This window comes from Lathamus discolor, chromosome 16 (assembly GCF_037157495.1).
Source record: "Lathamus discolor isolate bLatDis1 chromosome 16, bLatDis1.hap1, whole genome shotgun sequence".
Taxonomy (NCBI): domain Eukaryota; kingdom Metazoa; phylum Chordata; class Aves; order Psittaciformes; family Psittacidae; genus Lathamus; species Lathamus discolor.
Genome location: NC_088899.1, coordinates 8,176,264 through 8,201,114, shown reverse-complemented (window position 1 = coordinate 8,201,114; position 24,851 = coordinate 8,176,264). Strand labels below are relative to the sequence as shown.

The 24,851-nt window shown below is 44.7% G+C and overlaps 2 protein-coding genes across 5 annotated transcripts in view; one reads left to right on the top strand and one right to left on the bottom strand.

The window, feature by feature from the left end:
• Positions 1-1,311: 1,311 nt before the first annotated feature.
• On the top strand, positions 1,312-6,817 carry TAS1R3 (taste 1 receptor member 3). Its single transcript, XM_065696523.1, is given in 7 exon segments — positions 1,312-1,330; positions 1,333-1,627; positions 2,473-2,773; positions 3,478-4,257; positions 4,609-4,812; positions 5,116-5,236; positions 5,704-6,817. Coding segments are annotated over 7 exon segments (2,685 nt in total). The 3' UTR covers positions 6,669-6,817.
• A 15,931-nt stretch (positions 6,818-22,748) lies between these two features.
• GNB1 (G protein subunit beta 1) overlaps positions 22,749-24,851 on the bottom strand; it is a 41,480-nt gene continuing 39,377 nt past the window's right edge. For 2 of the 4 annotated variants that reach the window (XM_065696409.1, XM_065696408.1), the window contains exon 11: positions 22,749-24,524. The gene's annotated coding sequence lies outside the window, so the exon portion shown is untranslated. The remainder of the gene's footprint in view (positions 24,525-24,851) is intronic. The other 2 variants (XM_065696411.1, XM_065696410.1) reach the window with 1 other exon arrangement.

The window sequence follows — 24,851 nt, the reverse complement described above, 5'->3', positions numbered from 1 at the left end:
TAAATGTATCCGCATAACATATAGAAGCATTATCTATATACCATATATGAACATATCCATGTAACATATATGAACATATCTACATAAGATATATGAAGATATCTATATGAACATATCTATATAACATATATGAATATATCCTTATAACATATATGAACATATCTATATAACGTATATGAACATAACTATGTAACATTTATGAACATACCCATATAACATACATGAACATATCCATATAATGTATATAGGAATCTACAACTGATGCTGCCCAAAGCACTCATATACCCTTCATACATACTCTACCCTTGTAGCAGCAGAGGGCCACCACTTTGCCACTATCAGCAGTTTTTGTGATACAGTATAAATAGACACAAGCCAATAAAATGCAGCAAAGGGAACTTTCCAGTTCAGAGCAAACCTGATACAATGCAAACCGTGATGCAACCTGAATTACACCCTGTGCAACCTGTACCCTAACCAAAAGGTTTAAACTGAAGTTACCATCACAGCTCAGTGTGAGAAAACTTCAGATGAGGCAACAACAGCTTCCTACAGACAGCAGTAAGGTTGGGTAAGAGCTCACCCACCTCGGAACGCACGGTCCTGCTCCAGATGAGTCCTTGCAGTGCTCCGAGGAAGGGCTGGTGATGCCCATGAGGAGGTGACCTTGAATTAAACAGAACAGCAATAAAAATGACTGCCTCTCACCACCACCTTTTAGTTCAGGCAACACAAGGTACGCTGAAGTGCATTGAAAAACACATTATATGGCATTCTTTCAGTGCAGGCTGCCTGCAAGTAGGGAGCACACAAGAGCATGTTTAGCTAACAGCAGGAAGTGATGCTGGTGAGCAATTCCTTCTCATCCTCCCTGTGTGTGATGCTTGTATGATGGTAACAGGCCCCATTCTCCTTGGCACACCTGGATTCTGCTCCTACTCAAGCTCATTCTCCTTGGCAATGCTTTTAGATGAGCACCCTGCATGGATTGAGATCTGCTCCCACTATTACACAAGTCCCAGACACAGTTGTTTAGGAAAACCGTTAACAGGGACAGTTTCTACAACCACATTGCACTTGGCTGGGGCAATGGGAGTTAATACAAAGGATGCGTGTCCTAACTAGGGTTTACCACCAACCTACAGCAGTCAAACGTCCAGAGCTGCAGCAGTGAATTCAGCAAGTCACTGCTTGAGTAAAGGCTACTCACCGAGTAAGGAAAACAGGATTAGGCCAGCGGTTTGCAACCAAACGCACAGGGTACTGGTGCATATTTGACTATTGCTCACTAAGCAAGCAGTGACACACTTGATGCATTTTGCTAACCAAATCCTTCCCTGACATTTTCATCTCTCCAAGTTCTATTTAAAGGGACTGAACTGGAGCTGAGGAGATGGGAACCCCTGCCCCACAGCTCTGTGATGGGTATTCCCCAAACCAGACAAAGAATGGTCCTGGAGCTGCTGCTCTGCTTGAGCTTTGCCTGTGCAGCAGCCCTCGAACCCACGTGCCTCTCGGCTCAGTTGAGAAAGCCTGGTGATTATATCCTAGGAGGCTTGTTCCCGTTTGGAATGGACATCCTAAACCTGACGGCACGGTCAGAGCCCACCTTAGTTGTGTGTGAAAGGTAAGGGGAACAGCAGCTTCACAAGCACACAGTAAGTTTGGTCACTTGGGCTGGGAGGAGAAAGGGAAGTAGTTCTGGTAGTGACTGATGGTCTCACAGCTGATCACTGAAGGGGAGATGGGAACAGAGGTGCTGGAGCTGTGGCTCTTCTGCGCCATCCACTTCTGGGTCTGAACTGGGAAATGGGTTTGTGTTTGCTTGATGCAGTCTAACTTACAACCAACACCGATTTGACAACAGCTTTTAGTGCATTGGCTTCCTTAGTGTTTGGAATCTAACACTTACAGTTGCTTTTGCTTCCAGATGGAATGAGAAGCATGTACTACACTCCACAGGCAGATGACACATGGTGAGATTGTGCTATTTATTGCCTTTTAAGAGGCAAAGGACACTCAAGTATTGTGCACGAGGTCACAACATCACCTGGCTTGTAGGCTTGCTGGTGTGCAATCAGTGTTTCCTGCTCAGTTACACCAAGGTGGTTCACACCATCATATTACAAGCCACTTACAGCTCTTACAGTGGGAAGCACTGGCTTCATGGCAGCACACAAGGCTAAGAACAGGAGTAAACATACTATAGGTCTCTCTGTATCTCTGTTTCTCCTGTGAAGCACAGATGTCTTTGTGGACAGACAAGACTAATCAGGTGTGAAAGGTGCTTAGAGCCCCTCTACTCACAAAACAAGACTTACAAAGGCTGTGGGTACCAGGGTGCTCTGACAGTGCCATGTACATCTGCCTTGGCAACGGGCAGGATGCCGAACTGTCAGAGAGTGTGGAATAATCGATCAGCACACTAACAGCCCTGATAAACCACATAACTCCTGTCTCCTCTCACTGCAGGCTGTATGTAGATGGGCTAATATGGGCTCTTGGGATGAAGTTTGCCATCGATCAGATCAACAACTCCACTTCCCTTCTCCCGGGAGTGAAGCTGGGCTACGACATGTATGACACGTGCTTTGAGCCAGCCATGGCCCTGCAGCCCAGCCTGCTGTTCCTGACGCAGAACAGCACCACGGGCATCGGGGTCCTCTGCAACTACAGCAACTACCAGCCACGAGTGACCGCTGTCATCGGGCCGTACAAGTCAGATCTCTGCCTGTTAACAGCCAAGCTGTTCAGCTTCTTCTGGATCCCACAGGTAAAGAAATGCACTGGAGGAGCAAGAATTCCCCTTTTAGGTAGGTGAAGGGTTTGGATCAACAACGTTGTTGATGCTATAGGTCTCTAAACTAGGACTGTTGAAGCAGATTCCAGTCTTTCCTCTGCTACAGATTGCCTGGATAAATCATTAAGCTTCCCTCCTGGAGACAGTCTAGTGTCTAACAGCCCAGAGAGAAGAGGGATAACTCAGGTTGCTGTGTGATCCATGTAAAATGGAAGAACCAGAGCTCCCAGCATAAACTGGGAGGATCCCATGCAAATATATCTGTGACTACAAGTTCTCAGTTCCCACAATAGAGCCAGCTGGAATGGTCAGGTAAACGCAGCCCTGAGCCAAGATATTCCTAAATCCTGGCTGCATTACCCTTTGCACAAAGCAGCCAATTACTGTTATCATTAATGATAAGGGCTGGTGCTGCGATGATGGACACAAATGGCAGCAGAAGGAGATGGCCATGTGGGACAGCACTACCAGAGACAAGTGATGGACCAGTTTATGGTTCTCTTGGTAAATGCAGCCATGGTGAACGTTATCCCTTTAGATGAGTTCTTCCTTCCCATCATTGTTTAGAATCAAGTGCACCAAGACTAAGCAAAGGAGGTGGAGAGTGATCTGGGCTGTGAACACTTCCCTCTACATTACTCTTTGCCTTGCTTTCTCTCTTACCGTCTAACTCACAGGTCAGCTATGGAGCCAGCAGTGAGAAGCTCAGCGACACCGAGCTGTACCCAACCTTCTACCGCACTGTTCCTGGTGATAAGAACTTGGTGGAAGCTGTGGCCCAGCTGCTGACCAAGTTTGGGTGGAACTGGATTGCCATCATTGGAAGTGATGATGAATACGGCCGAGGAGCCCAGGAGCAATTCCTAAACATAGCTGAAAAACACAGCATCTGCATTGCATTCGAGGGGACAATTCCTACAGACCTGGCAGACCCCAATGCCAAACAATACCTGGAATACACCATTAATTTAATTAACAGGACCCACGTCAACATCATTGTCCTTTTTTCCCATAGTCTGTCAGCCCAGGCCTTGCTGGAGCTCAGCATCAAGATGGGACTGGGCAAAAAAGTCTGGATTGGCACTGAAACCTGGTTGTTGTCTGACATAGCCACCTCCATCCCAAATATCCAGAGCATTGGGATAGTCTTAGGCTTTATTACGAAAACAAACCCAGTCCCTGGCTTCCAGGAATACGTTGCTGACCTTTTCACCTCTGTTCAGCAGGAGGAGTTTTGCCAGGAGTCCAGAGAACTCAACCAGCTCCTGAGCCCGGACACGCTGGGCGCACGCTGCAGGCAGTGCGACCACGTCTCGCTGCAGACCGTGGCGTCCTCGCTGAGCCAAGCACAGGTAGAGCCCGTGCACGTCGCTGTCTACAGCGTGGCCCATGCACTGCACCGAGCCCTGGGGTGCAGCCAGCACGAGTGTCCCAGGGCACCCATCAGGCCTTGGCAGGTGAGGAAAGGGGAACACTGCAGGTTTACACCCAGTTTGCACACAGGCAGATGGGGAAGGAACCTTAAAGCTCATCTGGTTCCAACCCCTGCCACGGGCAGGGACCCCTTCCCCTGGAGCAGCTTGCTCCAAGCCCCTGTGTCCAACCTGGCCTTGAGCACTGCCAGGGATGGGGCAGCCACAACAACGTTCTGGCTCCCACTAATCAAACAGTTGATGATGCAGCCAGGAGGCCCATAACCACCATCACAGCCCACATAGGAGACAACTGATTTCAGCCAGATACCAGCTTACCGCATTGTGAACATCAACTGTACCAGTATTTACTGTCCATTTTTATGTTCTCCTCAGCTGTTGCAGTTCCTGGATACCTTCCCCTTCGAGGTGAATGGCCAACAGTTCAGGTTTGATCAATCCCATGGCACGAGCACCAGCTACAGGCTTATATTGTGGTCCTGGGAAAACGACACCCTTCAGTATCTACCTTTGGGTGACTATGGAGAGTCCTTGTACATCAATGAGTCGCAGATGGAGCTTCACACTAAGGATTCAGAGGTAAAAACAGTGGGTAAAAGCACAAACAGTCACAAAGTGAAGTAACCCATTCTGCCACTTCCATAGGACTGTTCACAAGGTGCTCTTTGCCTGCATGCTGCTCCCATAAGGTGTGTGTGGGACCCAGCTCTTGCTCCTCTGCAAACACGTAATCCATCTCCACTGTGCTGAACTAGGAAAAGTATTCCCGGAGCTGTTTGAATTTCAGCTACGGCTTGATCCCAGCACAGCCAGCTTCCAATGTGTGGTGATAATGGTGCTTCTGAAAGCATCTGGTTGATGTGCGTTCTTCCTCTTGCCTAGGAGACCACATCGGAGTGCTTCAAACAGTGTAAACCAGGACAGATCAGACAAACCAAAGGATTCCACCACTGCTGCTATGACTGTACAGACTGTCCAGAGAACACCTTCTGGAGTGGTAAAGGTGAGGTCTGGGAAACAAAATGGATTTAACCGTATTATGTCTGTCTGCCGGTGGAGACCACACAGGTTCACAGATCTTCAGTGGGGCACCTTCCTCTGCTGAGCCCAAAGAGGATGTCTAAGGGCAATACTATTACCTCAAAAGGTAGGAGAAGGGTATAATGAAATGCTGGGGTCAGAGATAGAAGAGTCCTATGGCGAAATTTTGGGATCTTTTGAAAGTTGGTGATCCTGGGGAAGGGAAACAGAGCCAAGAGATATGTGGGTCCTTCTAGGGGGAGGGCGGAGAAGCAGAGGGGGGAAAAGAGACTGAACTATCACAAGCTCTGGACATCCCATACACTTAGGAAGGGGGCAAAGCAGGCAAAGCAGCACCAAGTCCTGCCTGCTCCATCCTCAAGGGCTGCCTGCAGCAGGGCAGCAGCACTCCCTGTGAGGTGGTCACCAGTCCTCACTGCTGCTTTGCAGACAGCTCCACGTGCACTCCCTGCCGCCAGGACCAGTGGTCCCCTGCCCGCAGCACGCGATGTTACAACCGCGGAGAGCGGTACCTGTTCTGGACCGAGCCCCTCACCATTGCCTTGCTGACACTGATGTCCATCACCATGAGCCTGGTCTGCCTGGCAGCAGTGCTCTTCCTCAAGAACCTTGAGACCCCCCTTGTGCAGGGCTCTGGAGGCAAACTGAGCCTCTTTGCCTTGCTCATGCTCCTGCTGCTGTGTCTCAGCTGCTGTCTCTACATAGGCAAGCCCAGCAGCAACATCTGTATGATCCAGCCCATGGTCTACACCCTGTGCCTCAGTGCTTGTTTCTCCACCTTCTTCATCAAGTCCCTTGAGATCACCCTTGTGACAGAGTTCCCTCATTGTGCCCCCACCTTCTTGCAGTGGGTGACCCAGAGGAGGGCCTGGCTCCTCGTTGCCCTGTGCCTGCTCCCCGAATGCTTGTTCTGCCTTGGGTACCTTCACTTGGGCCCTGACTACCTGGTGGTTGACTACAAGTCGCTGCCCACCGAAGTGCTGCTCCTGTGTAACACAGAGTCCTGGTTTGCCTTTGCTCTGATGCACGGTTACAACGGCTGCTTAGGCTCTGCCTCCTTCCTGTGCACCTTCATGGTCCAGGCCTCTGGGAAGAAGTACAACTTTGCCAGAGGGATCACATTTGCCTTCCTCATCTATTTCATCGTCTATATCTTCTTCGTTGCTGTGTTTGTCACACTGAAAACAGTGCTGAGGTCTGTGGTGCAGATTGCTACCATGCTGATAATCAGCCTGGGTATCCTGGTGACCTACTATATCCCCAAATGCTACATCATTATGCTTAAGCCTCACCTCAACACCGTGGATTATTTCCAGAATTCCATTGAAGAGGAGCCAGAGGACTCCTCAACAAGAGACAATAATCCAGATCCACTGTCACCTGCTCCTCAATAGAAGCTGCCTGCATCTGAATGAGACAATGCTTGTTTATGGTGATTCTATGGTCCCAGACACAATCACCATACAAAATACAGCCTTATTCAGTAGGCTGGACACTAGGAGCAGAGCTTTTAAGCTGCAAAGCACAGGGCTCTACTCGATGAGCAAAACACCCCCAAGCAGAGCAGCATCCATCCTCTCTGTAGCGATCTGCCTGTTTCATCACTCACAAGGGTAGATAACTGCTCCAGATATATCCATGCATCCTTACCCAGGCCTTAAAAGAACCTTCAAAGATATTCAACAGCACAGGAACTAGAAAACCAAAAGGGAATCATCTGAAAAGGTGTGAGATTGTAGACCACAAATAGAAATCCTTGTGATTAATGATACCAAGAGTACCTATCTACACAGGACCCTCTATAAAGACTTTCTCCTAACAAACAACAGCAGAAAACACAAATCCTGTGCAGGTCTGCTCCTGTTAGATACAGGAGGTAGATGAGGGAACAGAACCAAAAGGTCCTGAACATTGCTCTGTCCTTGCAACCTGTACATATTTACATGTGTCTGTGCACTTGCCTTATTAAAGGTGGAGTCAATGACATCCTACAGCTCGGGGTCTCTTTTTTTACCACCTACAGTCAATGCAAATGGGCTGTGAAACTGGTTCTAACGGCTACCAGGATCCTTGATACAACCTTCCCCACTGTCCCTGTAAATGAGATGCTGTGACAGGACACTGATCCTCTGGGCTGCCCTCTCTGCTATTTAAACAGAGGGGTTACAACTTCACAGTATGGTAGTGAGTAAGTTCTGCTTATTTTGACTGAGGTTTAGAGGATACTTGGAAAGGTACATGGGAAGCTAAGAACACAGGAGAGGACACAAGGAAATGGATGTGTCATACACAAACTGAGGTACAGGCAAACAACCATGTTCAGTCTCTTTGGTTTTAAGATGGAAAGGCCAAGCAAAGCTTCTGATGATAACCACTGCTCATCTAGCTCATGCTATCATCAGTACCCCACTGCACCATATTCACTGGTCCTTATACATCACTGCCTACTGAAACAAAACACAACATAGAAGCTGTGTTTCTGAAGAGATTTCACAGTTTCATTCCAACTCAGAATAATTGTAGTTATTCAGGCCAGAATCCCAGTAAAACTGGGATTTTTGTTACACTAAATTACACTGTACAAGTTTAGATACAGTAATGTAAGTCATTATCACCATCCATCTCTTCCAATATGAAGCTCAGTTTGATATCTCTGTCATGAAACAAAAAGCTGCACTTCCCAAATTCAATGTCCAAATTTGTGTCACATTTTCCATGGAAAAGATTTCTTTTCATATTTCCTTGACTGCTTTGTCACAAAATTCACAGGAACCGCTCTGCTCTGCACAGGCAGCTGCCCACACGAGATGAGGAGTACATCACCCAGTCAAATCCCACTTCACCCATTTGTGTTTCATTAACATGCATTTGCAAAGAGCACGCAAACGAGGACGAGACACACGGAAACGAAGAGTGCAAACCACACTATCCAAAGGCAGAGCACAAAGTTCCTCCCCTCTCTGAAACCACACAAAGATCAGCACAGAGAAGCAGCTCTTACCCAGGGGGGCATTCTCCAAAATCCATCAAACACTTATTGCTCAAAGAAGAGCCACAAAGCACTTGTCAGCCCCACAGCTGCCGTGGCTTGGCTTTACTTGTCCAGATTTTCTAGGTCTTGCAAAGCATTTATTGGGACTTACTAGAGCCTATGCGATGCAGCTGTGTACACAGGTGATGGAGCTGATGGCCTGTGCCTGCTCTGCTCACCTTGATGACTGCAGGATCTTTATCCCTGCCTAACAAAGCCCCAGCAGCACAATCTCCCTTTTGTCTTAGGTGTTTCCAGAGCCAATGAGGATGTTCAGCAGTTTTGACCCTTATTATAACCTTATCTTTAGTGTAATAAATGTGAATGCATATTTATTACACACCTCTGCACTTCCAAAAGGCTGGAGAGAAACCAGCCAGCCCAGAGCAGATAACTTTGGCAGAGACCAAGCAAGGGAAGAGGAGACAGTCTGTTGGATTACACAGCATCACAGTAACAATCAACATTGTCTCAACGTCTATGTATAAACCACAGGTACTAGTGCAATATGAGGTGGCTCATCAGGTACACTGTGCTACCAACTATCAGCCAACAGTTACTAAATATTAGCCATTTAGTGCCTTTTCATGTCAAGAAAGTGGCAGCCACCACTCAACCTTTACTTTTCCTAATAGTGCAGATGCAATACAGGAGGAGATTTATCTGTAATCACGCTGTATCACAGAGGAATGATGATGACATCTCTCCTGCAATTCAAAAGCAAAGGATACAACCTGATCCAACACTTTTTAACCAATGCCACCGTACTTACTATTTCATAAACCCAGTAAAAGCACAACTAGGCTCCAACACAGTTGTTAAGAAGCTCATTGTATGATACTGAAATGAAGCAATCAGCCAAGGACAAGCGCTTCCTCCGAGTGAAACATCTTAGCAAAAGGCTCTTCACAGTAACTTTTTATCCTTTAAACAACCCTTATTCCACGCTCCTTCTGCGCAAAGATGGGATGTGGCAAACCATGCAAAGTGAAAATGGAGAAGCTGCACTGTTGTTCCACATTACTACCAACAGCTGCAAGGAAATACCAAGTCACATCACTGAGATCTTTCATTTTTCCCACTCGCTTTGACAAGCAACTCTACTGCTCTTCTATTCCATACATTGAAGCTTTTCCATCTATCCACCACATTGATGCAGCGAACTCCTTGACTGTTTAAAATGTGCAGTTCACTTCTGCAGCTGCTTCATTCTTAGCTCCTGGAGTAGCCAGCGCTCAAGCTTTAGCAACGTTGAATAAGCTAGGATGTTGGCTTGCTAAACAAACTAATGCTACAGCATCCGCTCTCTCTGCATTACTCACTGATGTTGATTCTATTAGAGACACGACTTTGCAAAATAGGGCAGCAATTGATTTTCTCCTCTTAGCACATGGGCATAAGTGTGAAATTTTAGAAGGAATGTGTTGTATGAACTCGTCAGATCATTCAGAATCTATACATGAAAGTATCTGTAAATTGAAAGATAGTGTGATGAAGCTAAGGGAAGAGGATAAAGATTGGCTATCATCCCTTTTTTCTGGCTGGGGTATAACTGGGTGGTTATTAGTCTCAGTGAAAGGAGGATTGATCTCATTGCTTGTCTTTTTTGCCATTATCTGTATTGTGCCTTGTTTGTTACGATGTATTCAACGTATGACAATTAATGCTATGAAGCGTGTTTGGCTTGTGCAACAAGGAAAAGGGGGAGATGTGGATGGATTTTTAATAAAGGATGGCCAGGTTCCCAAGTCAGCAAGTGCCTACGTGGAGCTCGACATGAACTGAGGATGAAGGAGGACGTGGGTAAAGCAGCAAAAGTAACAGTGCAAGCAAGATAAGAAGAAACTGGACTGTGCTAAGACACAAAATAGTGGGCTGATAACAAATTTTAAAGGTTAGGTTCTCATACGCTTATTTGATTAATTGTTACTAGTTGCTGTGTGCTGCAATAATATGTATCAAAGCATAATATACTAAGCTATTGTATATGTATCCATTTATAACAGGGCAAGTTATTGAAGAAGTATCCAGTCATCATACAGCAAGCTGTTGAACATGTATCTAATTACATTACAGCGAGCTATTGCAGATGTACCCAAATATTACACAGCGAGCTATTATAAATGTAACCGTAGTTGCGGTGTATTACAAGAAAATGTATGCGATTGTAATAAATGTATCCGATTATAATACAGCAAGCTATCGTAAGCCCAGGCAGAGAAACAGTATAAAAAGGACTGATGCTCTATAATAAATGGCTTTGGTCTGATCGCATTGATCTCTGACTATGTCCATATTTTTTCTGTGGCAGAGATTGTTGCTGAGACACTGTGGCTAAGACTCGGGTTCAGGCTTTGGAGATGAAGCTGTGGCTGAGGCTCTGAACCCTAACCCATGCTCTACTCACTCTGCTGCTGGACAGCAGGCACCAGAGATCTTGGATTCAAATGGACTTTTAGGTGGAAAAGCAAGGTGCGACAGCAATGTGTGTGTCACTGCTGCAAAGCTCCCTGTGTGCTGAAGATGCCCAGCACCAGCTTTCCCTCCTGGCTCTTCAGCTCTGGGAGCAGAGGCCAAACATTCGTGCTCTACTCACTCTGCTGCAGCATGGCTGGGAGCAGATGGTAGAGAAGTTGCAAGGAATTTGATTTTTAGGTGCAAAAGCGAGGAGCTGGAGCAATGCAGCTGGCAACACTGCGGAGCTCTCAGTCTGCAGAATACGCTCAGGTACATTTCCAACATGTTCAGCCCAGTTTAGCCCAGCCAAACCCAGTTTATCGCAGTTCACACCAGTCCAGCCCAGTTTATCTCACTTCAGACACTTCACCCCACTTCAGCCCAGCCCACATTAGCCCTGTCCAGCCCATTCCAGCTCACCCCAGCCCGTTCAGCCCACTTTAGCCCAGCGCAGACAGTTTCAGCACAGTCCGTTCCACTTTAGCCCAGCCCAGCCCACTTCAGGCCAATTCAGACCAGTTTAGCCCTGGCCAGACCAACTTAGCTCAGCCCAGCCCAGTTCAGCCCAATTCAGACATGTCCCGACCAATTTAGCACAGTTCAGCAGGGTTTAGCCCAATTCAGAGGACTCCAGCACACCTTAGCCCTGTTCAGCCCAGTTTAGCCCACTTCAGCCCTGCCCAGCACACTTTAGACCAGTTCAGCCTCGTTCAGCCCAATTCTCCTCTGTCCAGACCACTTTAGCACTGTTAAGCCCAATTTAGACCAGACCAGCCCACCACAGTTCAGCCCACTTTAGCCCTTCCCAGCCCAGCGTAGCACAGTTTAGGCCAGCTCAGTCCAGCCCAGTTTAGCCCAGTCCAGCTTATCCCAGCCCAATTTAACCCAGTTCAGCCCACTTTACAGCCCAGCCCACTCCAGCTCAGCCCAGACAAGTTGAGCCCAATTAGGCTCAGTTTAGCACAATCCAGCCCGGTTTAGCACAGCCTAGCCCAGCCCATCCAAGACCTGATCAGCCATTTCAAGCCCAGTTTAGCCCAGTTCAGCCCAGCCCAGCAAAATTTACTCCAATCCAGCCCAGTCCAGCCCCATTTAGACAAGCTCAGATCTGTCTAACCCAGTGAAGCCCCCTTCAGCCCACTTCAGCCACTCCAGCACAGTTCAGCCCAGTCTGGCCCACTTCAGGAGAGTTTAGACCCCTTTGGCCCACTTCAGCCCAGTTTAGCCCAGTTCAGCACAGTTTAGCCTTGCCCAGCCTCGTTTACTCCAGTTAAGCCTACTTTGGTCCAACTCAGACCAGTGCAGCCCACTTTAGCTCAGTCCAGTGCAATTAAGCCTAGCCAAGAATAGTTTAGCCCAGTCCAGTGCATTTGAGCCCAGTTCAGACCTCTCCAGACCAGTTTAGCCCAACTAAGCCCAGTCAAGAACATTTCAACACAGTTTAGCCCAGCCCAGCCCAGTTCTCTTTAGCACAGATTGGCCCAGCTCTGTCCAGCCCAGTTTAGCCCACTTAAGAACAGTCCATTTAGCCCAGTCCAGACAAGTTTAGCCCAGTTCACCTCATTTTACACTTGCCCAGCCAGGCTCAGACAGCTCCAGCCCGGTTCAGACCAACAGAGCCAAGGCCAGCCCACATTAGCCTACCCCATCCCAGTTTAGCCCAGTGGAGCCCAGTCCAGTTTAGCTTAGTCCAGCCCAGCTCAGAACAGTCCAGGCCATTTTACCCACACCCAGCCCAGCGGGATGGAATTCCCTCTTTCCCAGTACTTTCTAAGGCAAAAGTGAGGGAACACCGGCTTTCGCCGGAAGGGAGCCGAGAGGAGCCGAAGCCGCCCGAAGAGGACGGAGCCGACCGACGGGAGCCGAGCACAGCCCAGCCTCCCGAAGGGGGCGGAGCCGACCGACGGGAGCCGAGCGGAGCCGAAGCCACGCGAAGGGGCGGAGCCGCCCGAAGGAAGCCGAGTGGCTCCGGGGTGGGGTCCAGAGGAGCCGACACCTCCCATTGCCCCCCATTATGGGAGTCTATGCCATTATGGCATCCCATTATGGGAGTCTATAGGGGGATTTGGGGGCATATGGCAGTCTGGAGTCCCTTCACGGGGTTCCATGGGGGAATATGGGAGGATATGGGGGGGGGTATTGGGGGATTTGGGGGTCTGGAGTCCTTACATGGGGTTCTATGGGGGAATATGGAGGGGGATATGGGGTTCTATGGGCAGTTTAGCCCAGTATACTCCAGTTTAGCCCAGCCCAGTGCACACGGGTCCAGCCCAGTTTATCTCACTTCAGACACTGCACCTCAGTTCAGCCCAGCCCACTTTAGCCCTGTCCAGCCCATTCCAGCTCAAAGCAGCCCGTTTAGCCCAGCGCAGCCAGCTTTAGCACAGTCCATTCCAGTTTAGCCCAGCACAGCCCATTTTAACCGAATTCAGATCAGTTTAGACCTGTCCAGACCAATTAGCCCAGCCCTCCTCAGCCTAGTTCAGCCCAATTCAGACCTGTCCAGAGCAAGTTAGCACAGTTCAGCAGGGTTTAGCCCAATTCAGACCACTCCAGCACACCTTAGCCCTGTTCAGCCCAGTTTATCCCTGCACAGGACAGTTTAGCCCAGTTCAGCCTAGTTTAGCCCAATTCACATCTGTCCAGACCACTTAAGCACTGTTTGGCACTGTAATAGCCCGATTTAGACCAGTCCAGCCCAGCTTACCCCAACACAGCCAAGCCCACTACAGTTCAGCCCACTTTAGCCTTTCCCAGCCCAACATAGCACAGTTTAGGCCAGCTCAGTCTAGCCCAGCCCAATTTAACTCAGTTCAGCCCACTTTACAGCCCAGCCCAGACATGCTGAGCCCAATTAGGCCCAGTTTAGCACAGTTCAGCCCAGTTTAGCTCAGCCCAGCCCTGCCAAGACCTGTTTAGCCAATTCAAACCCAGTTCAGTCCAGCCCAGCAAAATTTACTCCAATTCAGCCCAGTCCAGCCCCATTTAGACAAGCTCAGATCTGTCCAACCCAGTGGATTCTGTTAACTTCCCATTGCCCCCCTATTCCCCCCATTACCCCTTATTAACCCACATTCCCCCCCATTGCCTCCCATCACTCTCTATTAACTCCCTATTACACCCACATTGCCCCCCATTACTCTCTATTAACTCCCTATGACCCCTGCATTGCCTCCTATTAGCCCCCCGTCCACCCTAAGGCCCCTCCATTGCCCCCAGTGCCCTCCCAGGGCAGAGGCCGCTGTGGGGCAGCGGCTCTGAGCCCTCCCAGTGGTGCTGGTGGGGAAAGTGGCAGCTGTGAGAGCAGCCATTCATGGGTGAGTGCCCCATAGAGCCCCACAGGGCCTTATAGAACCCTAGAGACCCATACTCTAGCACTGTTCTACCTGGACTTTGGCTACCAGGAATCAAAATTCATAGCGAAAAAGCTTCTAATGAACTTTGGGGTGTTGTGCTCATTTGTTTCCTTTCAGAAAATACACCAGAAGATTCTTGCACACTGTGTGTGCATCATATCAAAACCAAAATTTCAAATTTCAACATGTGACCAAGAATCAAACTACTGAATTAACATGATAGCAAATTACATAGTTATGATTACAAGGTCAGAAGCCAGACCCCAAGTGTCATACAAGTCTAGGAAAAGCATTATTTAGTGCTCAAATATGGCAAGATCTTCAACATCCAGCGTCTGAAGAGGCTGCACCTGATCACTCATGCAAACAAAGTTCTTAAATAATGCATGGCACTACTGTGAATAAGTTCTTAATGCACATGCTTCCCGTCACAATCATAAGTCTCTTGATTTCAGTCAGCAATAGTGCAGGGAGCCATTCTGTTTCATCAATGGATCCTAAACAGCGCTGGGCTGAATGAAAGTTGCTGGCTTTATGACATGGAAAAGCTGGGGGAAAGGGAAGAAAAATCCAAGCAACTAACAGATGTGATGCAGCTGCCCAGTTGCATAACTTTTCAGAGAGCCCAGACAATAATTTTATGGTCTGGTCTTCCTCCACAGAGCTGAATTTCCATACTGCAAAGCACTAAAAACTCTCAAACAATACCAAGAGAAAAAGGGCTAGGAGAAACAGGCTCATAAATCCCCTCAATATAATTGCAGAGGATGTCCTGTGAACAGCTCGGCCAAACACAATTAACTCCTAAGATTGTCTCTCTACACTAGAATAAACTAAAATTAAGAGTATTTATGCATTTCCTGGTTTACACCCAAACGTATTACAGTTGACATTTCCTCTAACAACATGAGAATGTCATGCTAATCCCACTGTGATCCTGTTGCCATCATCTGCAGCTGCTCAATAGAGTGATTCTGCATAGTGGAAAATGATGGCAACTGCCAAGAGTCAACAGCCTGAGCAAGAGGATGTCAAGCAGGAAGAGCTAAGGCAAAGGAATACACTTCATATGAACACAGAACCAGCCTGTGTTCCAACTCAGCCATTATGTGACCAGGGTAAATCACAGGCATCTCCATGCCACAGGCTCCCTGCATATAAAATGGAGAGTGAGGAACTCTCCTGGGTTTTTGCCTTTTTAGCTGGAGGGACATGAGCAAGCATTGTATTATCAAGTCAACAAGGTAGTTAAAAAGAGCACATGCAAATTTAACAAGGGATTTCATATTTGATTTCTTAAAAAGGTTGTAAGTGGTTCAGGTAAAGAGGCTTCTTTACAAACATCATGCTATTGCAATACAGTTGCAAAAGAAAGCTAAACTGCCTGCTGTTGCTAGCACTGCTGATTGCCATTCAAAATGTAAAGAGCAAAGCATAAAAAATAGTGTATTAATAAGTTAAACTATTTAGAACCAACATGAGGACAAAAAAGTTTTGAAGTTCTTGGCAGTTGCACTGCTAACCTTAACTGCAGTTAAGGCTACACATTTTTCCATTCAGTGTGCACCACAAATATTAACTGATGATTGATAGCTGAAGCACAAAGAACTGACAGAACAATTTGGAATTAAGGGTAAGGAGGATACAGCTGCCACACTGTAAAATGGGCCCAACAGTATTAATTTATGTTTTAGAAGAGAATGAGATGCTACCCCTATTAATTTTAAGCTCTACAACTTGTGAGGAACATTCTCTTTTACCAGGATCAGAGCTGAGGTTAGAGGACTGCCTGGCTCCCAGCTGGTATTTCTGGTTAAGTTACTCATGGTATATAGAACAGCGACAAGCTTCAAAGAACAAGAATGATCCTTTTGCTTATGAAAGTTTAACCTTCAATTCTGATAAGCTGTTCCTTGAAGTCTTTATATAATTGCTCCATTTCCTGTCACCATGTCTGATACCATCACTTGGTTGAAATAAGCCACAGGAAGAGGAAGATATTCTGTTGAGCAGTTCTCATTTTTTAATTCCAACATCACTTGCAACTGACCTGCAACTGACACCATCCTGGACAATGCATCTCACTCATTTTCTTCCACAGCCAAAGCTCTCCGGCCTTCCTTTGTAAGTAATTCAGTAATACCTCATACGCTAGGATATTCTTTCACATTACTTGACAGCATGAACCTGGGACAACATTTGACAAGATTTTCAGATTAAACACATCTGATGCAAGCAGCAGATGAAATACAGAATTGTTCAATTAAATGATACAGTCATCCTTGCAAAAGCTCCCAGATCTTTCACTAGTGCAAACTGGTGTCCATCACTCCCCAAGACATCATTCCTATAATACCTATTGTTCATTCAAGAGCTCAGATCCCCACTACAGAAAGAACAGTTGCCGTTCAACAGTCAAACAGTTCATGTTCTACAAGAAAACCTGGAGGGGGCTGGAGAGGCCAGAAGGAAGGTGGAACTGGTGCTCCTAAGGGGGAGCTCAGTACCTCACCTTCTGACTCCTTCCTTCACCTCTTTTTCTGTTGCTTTCAGAAAAAAGTCACAGGGTGAAATGTTAAATGCTTAAACACAGGAAAATACTTATCAGTGTAAGGTTGAATTTTCATTGACTCAAGGAGAGTGATGGTATTTGCTGGAGCTGAAGGTCACCCACTTGCCAGTTTCACTTCTCTATTGCCAGAAGGTGTGATGAATTTTGTCCTCCCAAGCTCTTCTGAAGAAGATAAGGGAAGGTGAGAGGGTGAAGATGACAAAAAAATAAAGTGGGGAAAAAGATACTATTTGAAGAGGTTTTTATTCCCAGGATTATTTTTTTTCCCCTTGTTTGATGATGCAAGCAGATGCATTCATGATTTCTGGCCTCAAACTGTAAGACTTAACTTACATAACATACTTAGCAACAAAATAAACTAAACACACAAACGAGATCCTGTCCCTCCTGTTGCAGTTGGAGAGGTAGAAGTAATGTCATTACCCAGGTGATAAAAATGAAATATCTACATAGGTTCACAAGATCCACTTTCACAGGGAAGGGTCCAAGTCAACATAGGCAGGCATAGATCTGTTAATGTCGCAGGCACCATTTAATGTCCTCTGGGAACTGACATGGTATTCTGAGCACCTTCAGTGTATGAGGGAACACAGTGCAAAAATAAGAAAATAAAATCTTGCAGTTATGAGGCTTGACTAATTTTAAATGTCAGATTTTTGTCTGCCACTCACTCTAAGTGTTGTCTTGTCATGGAATTAAGCACCAGCTTCAGGGAGGCAAGAATCAAACGTGGTTATTCCCATTGGGCCTTGTTTCAGTGTTGTTTGTATCATTAGAGAAAGTAAATCACTAAAAAAGATAAGGAACTATGGTGAAAAAAACAATGAAAATTTAGATGAATATATGCAGCTATATATTATTACAGTATGACTCACTCTGTCAAGCACCAGCCAGTGTAGAAAAGGATCTGCTGCTGCCTACTTGCTCTTCACTCAACGTGAATCATTATTTTGCAAAGGAGACAAAAACTAAATATTAATTCTACAGATCTTAAAATACATTTGCTTTTGTAAACAGGGACTTGGAATTTATGTGATGGTTCTATCAGATACAGGAATATATCATAGCAATACTCATTCAGACTGCAGAAAGGTACTTCACACCACTGAACAGAAGTGGACATCATCAGAATCCAATCCCAGCATGAATACCTTGTCAATCAAGCTATCTTAATTAGAAACTTCATATCCCAATTCCTACTTAAAGCAGAGGAGGAAAGCTGAAAAGAGCAAGCACCTGCAATTAGAGCCGTGACAAGGTATGTCAAAAATGGTGAGAGGGAGCTCAGAAATTCTGGGAGCGGGGGGAGAGAAGGGCAGGGAATTACCGAGGCTAAAAGACCCTGCTCCAGGTAGCGCTGGCTGATTTTTAACCCCTTCACCTCTGCTGTCTCGAGTTTTTACAGAAACAAAATTAGGAAATCCCCATCAAAGGGAACACTGGGGAAAGCTTGGGGTTTTTTTTAAGTGCTTATGGAAAAACCAAAACATCTCCAATGGGCTCTGAAGATTTACAAAGGAGGGATTACCTGGGGGGTATTTGGAACACATAATGCAGCCAAATTCAGCACAGGCTTCTTTGTCATCCATTGACCATCCACCTCCAGGTTTTACACCACCAGATGGAGCTGCACTGTTTCTACTTCTGTATGCAATTTTCACAGGAACCCAGCTTTTTGAATAGTTCATCCTTTTTAACAGACTTTTTCCTCCCTTATCTATTTTGTCATTTAAAAATCTGCTACATCAAGTAAATGCTTCATTTTCCACTTCCAGCTCCACAGATTACCTTTTGGGGTCAATCACATCTCACTGCACTAATCTAGAGCAAATGGCTTATAAATAATTACAGGGGGAAAAGAAAAAAGTATTCTCTTTTTTTCTGTTTCATGACAAAATTGACTTGGTTTAAGCCTGAATGAGCATTTTGCAGGGCCCGTGTTTCTAAAGCGTGAGCTTTAAGCAGCCGGCTCTCTAAGCAATGAGAAGCTCACCCAGCTTTTATTCACATTTCAGTGGCTTCCATTTCACCCATGGAAGCGACATACTGAATAATTTTACAAATACAATCTGCGTTACTATCCCATACACATTCAAAATACTCCTTAGAGACTTTCAGTATGAACATTTGAAGGAAAAGCTGAGTAGACAGTTTCATAATGATTCAGTTTTGGCATCCTTTAATGAACATATTTGAATGGGCCACTATTGTCAAGAGAGGAACCACTCTGTAACACCAACCCCCCTGATCTGGGATTCCACAATTTCTCTATATTTGAAAAGAGTTTAAGAATCTGAAAGCTGAAAGAGAGTAGATTTAGGTATTAGGAAAACATTCTCCCCTGTGAGGGTGCTGAGGCGCTGGCACAGGGTGCCCAGAGAAGCTGTGGCTGCCCCATCCCTGGCAGTGCTCAAGGCCAGGTTGGACACAGGGGCTTGGAGCACCCTGCTCTAGCAGAAGGTGTCCCTGCCCGTGGCAGGGACTTGGAACTGGATGAACTTTAGGTTCCCTTCCAACCCAACCCATTCTAGGAGCCTAGGAATCACCATGGAAAGCAAGAGCTCAAGCTTTCCTGCTTCCACTAAAGCAATTTAACCCACAGAGTAAGTGCTACATGAAGAAACAGCTCCCTTGTCTGCATTTCAACGCTAAAATAAACAGACACTACAAACTAGCTGGCAGCTAATGGTCACAAGGCCAGAAATCTGCCTGTCACACACCACCTCCTGTCAGGAAACAGGAACTTCAGATTGTCTCAGTGTTTCCTGGAGTAATGGTTTAACACAAGCAGTAAAGCCTGGAACAGCATCCGGCCATGCCAGAAGCAAGGCCTTCAATTTCTCAGTACAAGTAACTGGTACAGCGGACCCATGGGTGGTGATTTACCAGCAGATCTGGTTTCACAGGAACAGTAAGAGAAGAGAAGACTGCATCCAGTAATGTTTAAGAAAAGTCTGGAAAGAGACAGAGCAGCAATTTAACTCATCAGGTACCAAAAGTAATAATATTTAAATGGACCAAAGTAATAATATTTGAATCAACAAGTAACACTGCCAGAAAAAGCAGCACATCTGACAACGCAAGCAGCTGCCATTCAGGATACAAAATGTCTGCTACCATCTTTGAGTATAGAATCATAGAATAGTTAGGGTTGGAAAGGACCTCAAGATCATCAAGTTCCAACCCCCCTGCCATGGGCAGGGACACCTCACACTACACCATCCCACACAAGGCTTCATCCAACCTGGCCTTGAACACTGCCAGGGATGGAGCACTCACAACCTCCCTGGGCAACCCATTCCAGTGCCTCACCACCCTAACAGGAAAGAATTTCCTCCTTAGATCCAATCTAAACTTCCCCTGTTTCAGTTTGAACCCGTTACCCCTTGTCCTGTCACTGCAGTCCCTGATGAAGAGTCCCTCCCCAGCATCCCTATAGTCCCCAGTATATCAGGAGTTTTCATGTGAAAGGGCCATTCTGAACAGGGTTGACAAGGGAATAGAGTAAGAATCCCTGTTCCAGAACATTAGAATTGAAATCTATTGTTTATTCTTTCCAAACTTTCTCCAGCTCTTCTTCCTCCATTTCTCATAAAACCCTAAACCAGAAAAAAATTCAACTTTTCACGTACTTCAAAATTCTCACACACTGGAATGTTATATAGTGACCAACTCAGACCCACTGAGGAGCCTGATGTTTAAAGCAGAAACAGACTTTCTAAAGATTTTATGAACAGAAGATAAAAAACCCCAAACAACCTAACCCACCCCATAAAAACAAACCCCAAGTAACCCAGAATCACTATGCAAGAATAACCAACTGCTATTAAAGCTTGTTCATTTAGTCAGTTCTTTCTTTCCCCTCAAAATCTGAATTCCTGGTTACACCTACTCTAAAAACAGTGTTAATCATAATATCACACAAGATTCTGATTTGTTTCAGTCCAAGTTGCACAGCAAGGGTGACAGGTTTTATTATTCTTATTTACTCCGCCACTTCCCAGAAGCCAGATAATTCTATTTTTAGCTCTTGTAGGCCACGATTCAATCAGTAATTTTGTTTCACAGCTGATTTTAAACACACACCCCAGGACACTCAATGGTTTGACGTTAGGATGCCCAGCTCAGATCTTCTCTTCCACTAGCAGTAGAACCTCAGATCTTTTAAAACACATTTAATATACAAAGAAATTATAGGCCATGAGAGCCACAAAAAACATTTTAATTAAAGTCTTAACACTAGGTACTGAAATTGAGACATTTGTTACCTCTTCCTTCAACTGACTCCTTCCCCCCAGCTCCACGAAAGGATTCTAATCCCATGGAAGTCCATGCTATCACCATGACACACTTTCCCAAGCTAGGACCAGACAACTGTAACTCCTTTTCCCACCCCCACTTGTTACCTGAATACCCCAGCTCCATCAGTGCTGTCCAGTATCACCTAACAGGCTTCTTAAACTCCTAAATTTTACTCTACCCTCCTTTGCAAAGACACCACTCCTCACCTTCTCACACACCAAATACAAGCCCGCAAGTAACAAACTGCAAGCAGTGCCACCAAGACCAAGCAGAGACAAATCTCTCGCGCACATCAATGTAATCAGTTTAGGATACCTTGCTCTACAAGTTTCCCAGCAGCCAGGTGAAGCTGCTCTTCCAGAATTATCTTTAAGTCAAAATTTTTCTGAAGCCCACAGGAGGAGCTACTATATTACTATGGCTGCTATAGGTAAGATTACAGAAGCCATTTTGAACTGGGTACTGATCCAAGCCCACCTAAAATTAAAGGCTGTCAAAACCCCAAAGATGCAAGAGTTCAGTGCTTCCTGCCTTGCATACCCATTCATCCTCAGCTACAGCTCTGAGTAATTAAGCATGCAGATTTTAAATATTTAAATAATATAGTTTAAAACTTCATATTAACAGAAGCACTGTCTGCAGAAGATGCATTTGCAACTGTTTGTATTTCAGATATCACACTGCACATTAGCCTCTTGACACAAAAAGTTGCTATCCTGGCAGGTATTTTATTACCAGCAAAGGCATTCTCAGCACAAGCAAGCAGTAATTTAACATACGGATAGAGATTAAGGAAGGTAAGGCAGATCATGTCTGCACTGATTTTATTATAGACTAGACAAAGGCACATATGAAACATCTGTTGGAATAAAAGTGTATCACGTGCAGGGAAAAAATAGCTATACCATTTGGAATTGGAAAAAGGTGAAATTTGAATTCCCAAATTTAAGCATTTTCATCCATGAACTACTTACCAGTATTCGGCAGTCCAAAAACCCCTAAGCTGACAGTTAAAGGCTGCTAGTTAAGTACTATCACCATCATATTTTCCATACTCACAGCTTTTAAAAACTTCTCCATTGAGGCCAAGAATTACTATGTTTGGTATGAAACCAAGCCATGGCACTGGAATTCCTCTTGGTTGATGTGAAATGAGGGGAAAAAAATTCACTTTTGTTTAGGTCAGAACAAGAGAAGAGACTTTACCTGTTAAAAATACAAAATAAAACCCTAAAGTGGCCCAATACCAAGTTGTTAAACCAACTGCCTTTCAACACCTCGTGTTGCAGGAATTTGCTTCTGTCGGTATGAAGTCCTTTTTTTTCCTTTTCCTCCTGGATGTAATTCTGCCTTGTGGAGAGTTCACTCTTACTGAGCATTAAAATGACAGCTGCTTCCCCGTTTCAATACCTACAGTAAGGACAGCTAACAATGACAACATCCTCAAATGGCAATAACACAAGATGTTCCACTCGATTCTTTCTCTATTAAAAGGGCACAGAAATTTTAAAACAAGTTACTGAACATTTTGCTCTAATTTCCTACTTAAGGTGTTGCACTTATATCCCACAAAGCATTTTCATGTTCATATTACGTATACCACACGAACCATTAAAGATCAAAGCCAATTGAAATACCTAACAATTTGTTTTCGGGCATCACACACTTTTTCTTGCATGCTTGTTTCATAACTCCAATCCTGCCAGAAGTCATTTTGTGGGTTGAACAAAAAGCTGCAGAACAGATCAGTCAAAACTCATGTCAAACTGCTTTATTACATCTTAAATAACATTACATTTTAATATAGTATCTATCTTGCATCCAGCTTTCTTGAAGTACACTGACTTTAAAATTAAATACAAAAGGTGAAGAGGGATACAGGGCGTGGAGAAAGCTCTACAGAGTAGTTTCATGAAAGAGAATAAGAGGGAATTCATCTTTTATGCCAAATCCAGGCCTAACGCACAATTACAGCACATTTTTTTTACAGAATGTTGCAGAAAAAACAAAATGGAGAAAAGCTACTACTGCTGCTAGGAAGGAGCATTTCTGGATACAGTGAGAAGATAGGAAAGTTTAACAGAACAATCTGCTGTCCAAACACTGCTGCTTTTAACATTTTATTTGAAAAGAAAGCCAGGAAAACCTGCTCATTACAAAAATGACTCTGATCAGATGCAAAGGACTCATCCTACAAGAGGAACTGGCTGTGAGGATCTCATTTATAAAGAAGATGGTCTAAGTTCCCTCCTCCCACACCCCAGAATCTTTGACAGCGATTGTTTGAACAGGCCATTTCCTTAAAATAAAAATCTAAAAAAAAAAAAAAAAAAAAAAAAAAAAAAAGAAAAAAAAAAGAAAGAAAAAAAGAAAAAAAGAAAAGTGACTTACCACGCTACTCCAAAACGTGCATAGCTTGTACTGGAGTTCTTCAGAGACTTATGCACAGAGTAGCAACAATAAATGAATACAGCGACAATGGTTACAGTTTTTAAACAGGTTATTTCTTCAAAGAAAAAACATCTAAGGACTTAGTCCAATATGCACTTTTTAGCATTTCTACAGCATGCGATTCTAAGAGTAAACCCACCCAATATGGCAAACAATCAAAAAAGGTTTTTTTTTTCCTGTTTAACTTAGAAAGTTCAAGATCATTATTTTCAAAACATTGATTTGTACATCATTTCATACACAAAGAATTGACTTAATACCCAGGTGTAGGATAGGTCTCTTTTGAAAACAGAGATTCCTGGTTGATGAGACTTATAGGATAGTGTTAAGGATATATAAACTGCCCTTTCCAGTGGACAAATCCAAAACAGATTAAAAAAAATAATAATGGGGGGGGGGGCATAGGAGGGACCAAGGATTGCATTTGCTATCCATAAAAGGTGAAAGGATTCTTTAAACAAGCATTCATTACCTTTTACAGCATGTGCTTGGTTACCTTACTGCTTAACAATATCCTATATATGCCAAGTTTTGTGCAACAATTATCTGTGACACTAGAAAAAAAAAAAAAGGGACTAAATTTACAGTGTTAACAACCCCCAGATGCTTTGGGCTAGGACTCCCTTGGTTTGCTCAATTAAATACTTAAAGAAATGTATTTAAAAAGGAAACTTGAAAAAAAAAAAATCCTGCTACAAACACGACTTTAAAATTTGCAAGTGTGTAAGATAAAGTCCTTAACCTCAACTTGGAAACTACAGTGAAAGCTAACTGTTTCACAATTATGCTCAAGTTTATTTTCTGGTCATGCTTTTATGATAGTGTTTCATTTTTTAATTCTCAAGACAGAAAAGGAAAAAAAAAATGGTCCCAGAAGGAATGCACAATTTCATTTTGCTTACAACACAAAAATTCTTCTTGGAAAGGTAATTGTGCTCTTCATTTCAGCAACAGGAGACGGAAAAGATCTTGCCCTTTGAAGTTGGGAGGATGGGGGTCCAAGTTAGTATGATTGGATATGCTATCGTTTTTAATTTTCAACTGTTGGAAACTTCTTCCAGTCATGGAGTCCACCGCTCTTCTGACACACAGAAAGATTGATTAAGTGTTGCACTTTGATAAAGCGTAAGCAAGCGTCAAGCCTTGCCCTCACTAAACTGTCACATTTAGCCATTATCTCACCATATTTCATGAATGCTATTTATTTACCAACCTAGATTCAAAAGACTGTACAGCCACCCTATCAGGAAAATAAACCATGCCAAAACAGCTCATCACGAAAATGCCATTGCATGCATTAAACAAATAGTCTTCTATAATAACAAGCTGATTTCTTTTTTTCTTAGTGACTTTCCTAATCTGAATTATAGGCTCACAGCATCAGTAAAACAGCATTGTTTAGCATAGA